At 43.4% G+C, this 9,924-nt stretch overlaps 1 protein-coding gene and 1 pseudogene across 1 annotated transcript; one reads left to right on the top strand and one right to left on the bottom strand.

Annotated features, from left to right (window-relative positions):
- Positions 1-646: 646 nt before the first annotated feature.
- On the bottom strand, positions 647-6,976 carry LOC138048693 (uncharacterized). The gene is made up of 3 exons (XM_068894834.1): positions 6,578-6,976; positions 1,771-6,521; positions 647-1,355 (listed from the first exon to the last, which is right to left on the bottom strand). The coding sequence occupies exons 1-3, from the start codon at positions 6,974-6,976 to the stop codon at positions 647-649; spliced, it is 5,859 nt and encodes a 1,952-aa protein (XP_068750935.1).
- A 2,678-nt stretch (positions 6,977-9,654) lies between these two features.
- Positions 9,655-9,924, top strand: part of LOC138048692 (bifunctional 3'-5' exonuclease/ATP-dependent helicase WRN-like) — a 2,031-nt pseudogene continuing 1,761 nt past the window's right edge.

Raw genomic sequence — 9,924 nt, 5'->3', positions numbered from 1 at the left:
TTTACATAATAATCATAGCCATAATCATAACCATAATTGAACGGTCGTAAATCCCTGTTGCTCGCATTTAAACACCATTTTTTGAATACGCTATTTAATTCTTGCAACTGCATGCGATTCAACTGAAAAAGATACGATAAACGATTACATAAATTATTCTAAAGGTAATGAATAGAAAAGCACAACGGAAAACACAAGACAAATACTTACAAACTGTGATGCGATTGAGATAAGCCAGAAGGCTGCCGAGAACGGTGAAAACAGAGACTAACGCAAATCTAGAACTTTAGAAGGATAATGTAACGACCGAACTTGGAAGAGAAAATTATGCGTAATAACGCCGAAACAAACTTATACACCTGCAAACGAACGTGCAAAAAAGACTACAGGGAATAATTACGGTATACTAATTAACACCTAGACAGAATTACAACGCATACACGCAGCAATACACACCTGACAACGAACAACGCAATCAACACATAAAAATTTCCTATTCTAGTTGCTACATTCCGGCCCCTGAACTAATAGAGTTCACTAAAGCATTTTCACTTGCAGCTAGAATTCTGTATATTTCAGTTCAAGGTTCGTTGAGCTAACGCTATCAAGCAGTTCATTGTTCAATTGAAACTCAAAACTCTTTCGCTTAAGATAAATGTTCCTGTTCTAGGAAGCATAACTTCGTGACTGGTCTTGATAGGACCGTCGTTCTTGTCGCAACCTTCACGGATCTTGTAAGGCCATCACTTCCCGGGTGAACTTCAACGACGCGACCTAACGGCCATTGTGCACGGTGAACTCTTTCATCTGCGATAAGCACCAGGTCTCCGACTACAAAATTTCGACGCGGCCTTAACCACTTCTGGCGTTCTTGTAAGGAAGGCAAATACTCCGACAACCATCTTTTCCAGAATACGTCAGCAAGATATTGCACTTGTTTCCAACGATTTCGGCAATAGAGATCTCCCTTCACGAATACACCAGGTGGCACATTCAAATTTGACTGCATGAGAAGCAAATGATTTGGGGTCAAGGGTTCCATGTCAGCCGGGTCATCACTGTTGCGGGTTAATGGTCGTCCATTCAGGATACTTTCAACTTCAGCCATCAATGTTCGCAACGCTTCTCCAGAAACCAACTGCTCCCTTAACAATACTCTCAGAACTTTGCGCACAGATCGAATAATGCGCTCCCACACTCCTCCCATATGAGAGGCTCCAGGAGGGTTAAACTTCCAATCGATATTTCTTTGGTGCAGGAATGAATTGATCTTCCGCTGATTCCAACTATCCACTGCTTCTCTTAGCTCTCTTTCCCCTCCGCAAAGGTTAGTACCATTGTTGCTTATAATAACCCTTGAATGAAGGGGTAGTTCCTAAAGAAACTGTGGTGCTGCGTCGGTGGGGAAGTAGTATACAAAAATTTGGTTTTATTAACGGAGTTGATAATGTAAATTGGCCACCGTACAGAGATTCTAAAAGGTGACGTTTCGAGCGTTAGCCCTTCGTCAGAGCGAAGGGCTAACGCTCGAGACGTCAGCTTTTAGAATCTCTGTACGGTGGCCAATTTACATTATCAACTCCGTTGATAAAACCAAATTTTTGTATAATAACCCTTGGCTTTCCTCTTCGACTGATGAATCTGCGTAATGCGCTAATAAAAGAATCTGTCTCAAGAGACTCGGCTACTTCAATGTGGGTGGCTCGAAGGGTAAAACATGAGAACAAACATCCGTAGTGCTTCACAATAGTTCTTCCTCGTTTCACAAACAGTGGTCCAAAATAGTCGATACCAACATAGGAAAATGGCGGGTCTCCGGGAGTTAACCTTTCTTTGGGTACATCTGCCATCATTTGTTGGCCACGGAGAGAGTTCTGCTTGCGGCATGTCAAACAACCACTGAGTACTTTACGAACGGCAGCTCGTTCCTTGATGATCCAGTACTTTTTTCGTAAACTTGTCAGCACGTACTCTTGACCTAGGTGTCCCACGGATTGGTGATGTGCCATAATCAGCAATCTGGAAAGGTGATGATTGTAAGGCAGTAGCAGCTGATGCTTTGACTGATAATTCAACGAGGCATTCACAAGTCTTCCGCCAACTCTTAACGCTCCTTCTTTATCAAGCATTGGACGTAGTTTGTAGATGGAACCAGACGAGCCAGAAGTCCTCAGGGCACGTTTCTCTTGGGTTTTGGAATTTGAAGCTTGAAGTGCACTAAATGTTTCGGGGAAAGACAATCTCTGAACGAATTTCACGATGTGAAGTTCTGCGAACCTTAACTCCTCCAGTGAAAGCTCGCCTTGTGGCAGTGCGTCGTTTGGCGGATAACACTTTCTTCGGATGTACTCTCTGAAACGCAACAACCAGGCCACGACCCTCTTAAGCTCGTACCAAGACGAGTAACGCTGGATCATTGAGTTTAAATTACTTTCCTCAGAAACCATGGTTGTTCTATTGGTTTGACCTTGACTCTTAATCTCTGGATCCTGGTCAGGTATACTTGGTAAAGGACTTGAAGGAACTGACCAAGACTCTTCTCGTTTCCAAAGGAATTCGGGACCCTTGAACCAACGATCCTGAAGAAGCAACTCTTCCAGAGTCAAACCTCTGCTGGCATCATCTGCAGGGTTTCTTGCTGACTCAACGAAATTCCACTGCGATGGTTTTGAGCCATCGTGGATCACTGCCAGACGATTTGCAACAAACGTATGAAACCGCTTGTCCTCATTCTTGATGTATTGTAAAACAGCTGTAGAGTCCGACCAAAACACTGATCTGTCAATTTTTATCTCCAGTTCTTCTCTTAATGTTCGGTCCAGCTTCACGGCAACTACCGCTGCTGATAGCTCCAACCTGGGAATGGTCATTGGCTTGACGTGAGCTAAACGGGACTTTCCAACGAGAAAACTGCAGTGGACTGCATTCCTTTCTTCATTGACAAATCTTGCATACGAAAATGCACCATACGCGATCTGTGACGCGTCTGCAAAGTGATGAAGCTCCGTGACGTCTGCAACCCGAAAGTCAGCTGGTTTCAAACATCGTGCCAAAGAAATCTGGGACAACTTTGGTAACTCTGAAAGCCACTTTTTCCAGCGTATAGCTTCTTCTTCTTTAATCTCTTCATCCCAACTAAACCCTTGCTTGCAAAGATCTTGAATTAGTTTCTTGGCCGAAAGAACAACTGGCGAAATGATACCGATGGGATCATGAATGGAGCTGGTCACTGATAAAATCCCTCGACGTGTGTAGGGCTTATCCTTTGGCAGCAACTTAAAGATGAACATATCTGTCTCCATGCTCCACTGAACTCCGAGAGTTCTCTCGATGGGAAGTTCTTCAGCCTTCAAATCAAGATCAAAGATTGAAGGGGCTCTATCGGCGTTTGGAATGGTCCCTAGGACATCCTTAGAGTTACACGACCACTTAGTCAATCGGAATCCGCCCTTTTGAAGCAGTTCGCAGAGTTGACTTCTTAAATCGATGGCAGCACAGGAGGATTGCACAGATTTCAGACAGTCGTCAACGTAAAAGTTCTTCAGGACTGTATCGATCATCTGGTGGGAGAAATTTCCAATATTGTCTTGAGCAGTCTTCCTGATGCAGAAGTTTGCACAACTCGGTGACGAGGTACTACCAAAAAGGTGGACTTCCATCCGGTATTCAATAGGCTGTGCAGATAAATCACCGTTTTGCCACCACAAAAATCTCAAGGCATCTGAATCCAGGGGGTCAACTTTCACTTGATGGAACATAGCTTCGATATCAGAAACCAGGGCGACTGGTTCTTGACGAAATCTTTGAAGAACACCGAACAAACTATTGGTCAAATCAGGGCCGTGTAATAACTGATCGTTCAGAGAAGTACCCTTGAACCGTGCAGCACAGTCAAACACTACTCTTAACTTGCCTGGCTTGTGGGGATGGAAAACGGCATGGTGTGGTAGGTACCATAAGGGCCTACCATTAGGGTAAAGTTCCTCCACAGGCACTTGCTTAGCATAACCTTTTGCGATGTAGTCGTTAACAGCTGCTTTATAGCGTGCGAAGAACTCTGGATCTCGATGAAATCTCTTTTTCAACAAAGACAATCGCTGCTCAACTGCGACTCGGTTATTTGGAAGGTAAGAAGGTTGCCGTCTCCATGGAAGGGCCACTTGATAACGTCCGGAGACCCTTCTGACAGAAGATTCCATGATTGCCAATGCTCTTTCGTCTTCAACGGACATGGCGACTTTAGAACTAGATATCGAATCAGCAAAATCAGTTTCCCAGAAGTTCTTAACTTGCAGCAGTAAGGTTTCGTCTCTGGAGTCGCTTTCATCATTCAAACGCACAAAGTTCACACAGAAACTGCTTTCTTCATTGACCTTCACAGTTGGTCCTATAAGGGTCCAACCTAACAACGAACGGATGGCAACCGGTTCACCTCTACCGCCGCGCCTCTCTTCGAGCACCCAAAACGCTTCGGGGACGTTACACCCTATCAGCACTCTTACTTCCTTGCCGTTGATCTCTGGGAGTTCGATGCCGTTAAGGTGCGGCCATTTACTGACATCATGATCTCTCGGAATACTACACTCAGATATGTTTAGGCGATCGACAGTCCACGCCCTAGGTACTTCAAGGCTGGAATCTCCGTTGATTGAGCCAAAAATTAGCTTAACTTCTAGGCCAGATCTCTCGCTGTTCTTGCTTTCCTGGGTTGTTAACATGAAACTTCGTGGTTGCCCTGTGATCCCCAATTCATCAACCAACTTCCTGTCACAAAGGGTCACATCAGAGCCGTTATCCAACAGGGCGTACGTTTCTACCACTTTACCGGGCTGATTACCACGTACCCTAACAGGAACAATTCTTAGAGGGACTTTATCAGCTATATGGCCGGTACCATTCTGACCATTCACGCCGGCCCCAATGACATGACTCTGGCTGGACAATTCTGCTACAACACCCGAGGTGGAACTTTCACTATGGCTGAGCTCCTGATCGGCACGGCGACCATCTTGTGTCCCGTGACCAACTGGAAGAGGCTGAACTGGTGGATGGAGAACGGTCATATGCTTCTTTCCACAACCCTCGACGTAACAACCACTTCTCTGCATGCATCCGTTGGCCATATGGCCTATTTTGAAACAGTTCTCACATAACCTCGCATCGCGAACGATCCTAATACGATCGCTGTACGATTTGTTCTTAAATTGTTCGCAGTTCCACAGCTGGTGCATACCATGGCAAACTAGACACCTTTTAAGCGAGGCGTTAATCCCGAATTTATAAGAGAGTCTTCGGTCCACTTTCACACCTTCAACTTGTGCACTGGGAGAGACCGGTGCTCTGAATCCCCCTTGGGTGGCATAGGTAGTCATTTTTGCTCCGGGATTTGAAGATTTGTTTCTTGGATTGCCCTTTTCTTTGTCGTTAATTAATGCACCTCCATAAACTGGATTGTTGGCCACTCGCGCCTTAGTAGTGACAAACTGGGAAATGTGATGAATTCTCGGTCGCTGACCGGTTTGCTGGATACTGTCTGCGATCTCAAGCCACTTCGTTTTCAGGTGAAAGGGGAGCCTGTCAACTATTCTTCTCAGATTATCGGCGCTGTTAATCTCGTCCAAGTACCCGATTAATTCTAATGCGTTCTGGCAATCCCTCAGCTGATCTGCAAAGGCCAGTAGTCCCTTTTGGTCATAAGGCTTCACGGGTGGACCATGAGTTATTTGGTTTAAGTGGGCTACGGCAATCTTGAATGGATGCCCAAAACGATCTTGCAGCAGGGCACGTGCAGTCTGGTATCCAAATGCAGGATCCATTGAAACACAGCTCTTGATAGCATTTCTAGCTGCTCCCGTACAGTACTGAAGACGAAATGACAACTTCTCACTCTCATCGGACGCATTTTTCTCGATATTGCTCTCAAAGGAGCGAATAAAGTTCCAAAACTCAAGCGGATTTCCATCAAACTTGCTGAGTTCGGGTTTAGGTAAGGCAAACCCTTGCCTAATCGTTGACGCCACAGATTGAAACGTTTGCTGCTGGAGCTGTATCATTTCCTGTTGCTGCTGCAGTAACTGCTGAAACCTTGCCTCGGGCAGAGGAACCTCATTGCAAGATCTAGTTGATGGAGCCTCACAGCGATTCGGTACTCGCGTCCACACAGGAGCTGCCGGATTCAAAGTGACACTTGTACCCGGTAAAGGTGCAGACATTTTCTCTTCTTTAGCGTCTGCAATCAAGTAAACCGACTCATAAGCCCTTTCTGGCTCACATAGTGACTTGTCCTCGGTAGCCTGGGAGGGATCCACAATTTGTTCTACGCCATCTTCCTCCTCTAAGATATGGGCCCTTAGGGTAGCTCGCTCAACTTCATTCTCTGCTTCTAGGATCTCCTGCTCTCGCTGTACCGCATCCCTTTTCTGTTGCAGTTCTATCTTCTTCTTTAGTTGATTCAACTTTAGTTTAGCGATGGCTCTTTCTGCCTTAGCTACTTTTATTTTACACTCAAACGCGAATCCATGCTAGAACCAGAGTGATGACTTTTATTCGAAGTCAACGAGAGTCCGTGCTGGTTTACAGAATCACTCGGTAGAACATCAGAACACGTCTCCTCGTTCCGGACACTATTTAACCACTTGTTAACACGCTCACAAAACTCGTGCTTCCTCTGGAGTTCGGAGTCGAAACCAGTAATTGCTACTTGCAGCTCTTCGGAATCATCTATGGCATCAATGTACATGATGTGTGCCTGCTCAAATTTAGTAAACGCTAACTCCAAAGCTCTAAGTTTCTCTTCGATAAGGTTGACATTTCTGCGACGCCTCAGCAAAGGCTCGATATCCTGGTAAATTCTGGTCAAATGACCCTTGTATGCGGAACACGAATCTTTCAAGGCACTCTTTCCTTTCGTCGGAACTTCCTGAGTTGGCATATTGCCACTTGCACAAACACCGTCAACCACCGAACTGGCATCCATCGCCTTCAAACGGGTCGAACGAACACAGTTTTTGAATGAATGAACGGTCGTAAATCCTTGTTGCTCGCATTTAAACACCACCTTTTGAATACGCTATTTAATTCTTGCAACTGCATGCGATTCAACTGAAAAAGATACGATAAACGATTACATAAATTATTCTAAAGGTAATGAACAGAAAAGCGCAACGGAAAACACAAGACAAATACTTACAAACTGTGATGCGAATTGAGATAAGCCAGAAGGCTGCCGAGAACGGTGAAAACTAACAAATCTAGAGCTTTAGAAGGATAATGTAACGACCGAACTTGGAAGAGAAAATTATGCGTAATAACGCCGAAACAAAGTTATGTACCTGCAAACGAACGTGCAAAAAAGACTACAGGGAATAATTACGGTATACTAATTAACACCTAGACTGAATTACAACGCATACACGCAGCAATACACACCTGACAACGAACAACGCAATCAACACATAAAAGTTTCCTATTCTAGTTGCTACAATAATAATAATGACGATGATAATAACAATGATAACGATAACGATAATGATAACGATAATGATGATAATGATGACGACGATGATGACGATGATAATAAAAATACTAATAATAATAATAATTATTATTATTATAATAGTAATAATATGAAATAGAGAATACTCAAACTGAGGTAGACGCTGCTCACAGAAAAATGAAGGTTTTTCAGAACCAAACGCAGTTTATAGAAATAAAAATTTCCTATAGCATTCATCAAGAAGATTTCACTGAACGTATCATGAACAAAATTTGAAGTGCACAGTGTTCCCGCGTAATATTCGGAATGATATTCTGAGAACTCTATAAATTGGGAGGCGTACTGTTTAAGAAAGATAAAATCATAACGTGAACCCACTTATTACAAATTCCTTCTTGAAAGGGTTATAAATTAGCTGATGAGATTTCATTTAAATAGCTGTGAGCCACTCATTAAGTAACTCGATCAAATCTCTGTGGGGTGACCAGGTGCTAGTCTATATAATTTGTGACAGTTTAGGTGGAGGAGGGAACTTACAGCCATTGTAGACTTGTGAGTCCTAAGAACATCTTTTCTGGGAGTTGAGTTATTTTATTGTCCGTAAGATCTCTAGAAATGAAAGCATGGAAAGCAATATATAAGAAATCTTCTGCAAAGCTAAGCTAGCGTTGCACTAAGTTATCTTAATACTCAAGTGAAGCTATGATCTTCGCAGTTATGAACGCAATTTTTGCAATTGCGTAGAAAAGCCTGAAAAATTCAGGACTTCAACAGGGGTTTGAGCCCGTGACCTCGCGATTCCGGTGCGATGCTCTAACCAACTGAGCTATGAAGCCACTGACGTTGGGAGCTGGTCATTTGTGGGTTCTAATGGTCCCGTGAGGAATGAATCAATGATAAAATGGTATATTAAATGAATCATATATGAACTGCGGATATGGAATCAAGTGAAGCTATGATCTTCGCAGTTATGAACGCAATTTTTGCAATTGCGTAGAAAAGCCTGAAAAATTCAGGACTTCAACGGGGTTTGAACCCGTAACCTCGCGATTCCGGTGCGACGCTCTAACCAACTGAGCTATGAAGCCACTGACGTTGGCAGCTGGTCATTTGTGGGTTCATAACTGCGAAGATCATAGCTTCACTTGATTTCATATCCGCAGTTCATATATGATTCATTTCATCATTTGTCTTAATACTACTATTTAAGGTGATTGCTTAGAAAGAGGAAAAAGTTGTCGAAAGATTTTCTTGAAACTTTACCTGAATGTTCCCTACTAATCCCCGTTTTGAGAACCACAATAACGAAGATAAGTCACCGTGCTTGCTTAAGAGATATTATGGGCCAATCTTACCCCATTGATGCCTGTACTGACACTAATAACGCGCGTTATTTAATCGGCTCAGGGTACATTTTGCGTTAGCTAAACGAGAGGGTTTTTAAAGTAACACTTGAAAAAACACCTGATAGGTAGAAAGTGAGAGCACATGATACAATGTCTTATATAGTTTATGGAAAAATCACAACTTACAACGAAGTAAACTCAAAACGTTTCTAGAGTCGTTCTATCGAAGGGGTTTTGTGTATGTTTTTAGCTATATCTTTTTTCCTTCCGATAATTATTTTAAAAACTTTTTTTTATTTAAAGGGGAGAACTTGTACACCAAATTATGCAATAAAAGATATAGGTCGCCGTGCTCGTGTAAGAGTAAAACACCTTCGTACCTGTCTACTCGCGTGCTTTGAGAACTGTTTCAGCGTGTATGATCCACTTACACCATATTTACAATGTTTCAAATTTGGCCAATTTATAAATATCGACACACCATATGCGCAGTACAGGATGCACAGTGCAATACCGAGGAATCACCTCAAACTATATTTAAAAGCAAAATGAGCTCCGCACGCGGCGAAGTCGCTCGCGCGCTGAGCACCATAGCTAACAAAATATGGTAACCCATAGTCTCCTTCGCAGCCGTTTTTTGGATGTCACGCAACGCTCCCCCCAAAGAACCTGCTGCTTAAACCAGAACCACATTCCTTTCCCCCTTTCAGCCAATCACAGCCTCCCTCACATAAACCTGAGGCAGGCCCGCCAAGATCATTTTACCCGCAATCACAGTTCGAATTTTATCTGTGAGCCAATTCGAAGAAAATAATGATGTCGCTGGAGGAGGCTTTTACCTTGGCTTCTGCGAAGTTCCAAATCCCCAGTTTAAATGAGCATCAGAAGGTAGCGATTAAAAAAGTTGTCACGCAGAGGAAAGATGTATTTGTCAACCTGCCTACGGGATTTGGAAAATCTCTTATTTATGAAGCTCTTCCACTTATCTTCGACTATGGGGCCAAACCTCCAGGGCAAATTGTTATCGTTGTCTCTCCACTTGTAAGCCTCATGGAGGTGACCATTCGAGAATCGAGAATGGCC

The sequence above is a fragment of the Montipora capricornis genome, chromosome 5 (genome assembly GCF_036669925.1).
Source record: "Montipora capricornis isolate CH-2021 chromosome 5, ASM3666992v2, whole genome shotgun sequence".
NCBI lineage: Eukaryota > Metazoa > Cnidaria > Anthozoa > Scleractinia > Acroporidae > Montipora > Montipora capricornis.
This window is presented reverse-complemented; position numbering and strand designations above follow the sequence as displayed.

Bases quoted from the DNA above. Each gene is read 5' to 3' on its own strand.
- LOC138048693 (XM_068894834.1), bottom strand. From the start codon at position 6,976: ATGGATGCCAGTTCGGTGGTTGACGGTGTTTGTGCAAGTGGCAATATG. The intron at 6,522-6,577 runs GTAAACCAGCAC...CTCTGGTTCTAG, and splicing joins ATGTTCTACCGAGTGATTCT to CATGGATTCGCGTTTGAGTG. The intron at 1,356-1,770 runs GTTTGTGAAACG...CCTTCATTCAAG, and splicing joins ATCGACTATTTTGGACCACT to GGTTATTATAAGCAACAATG.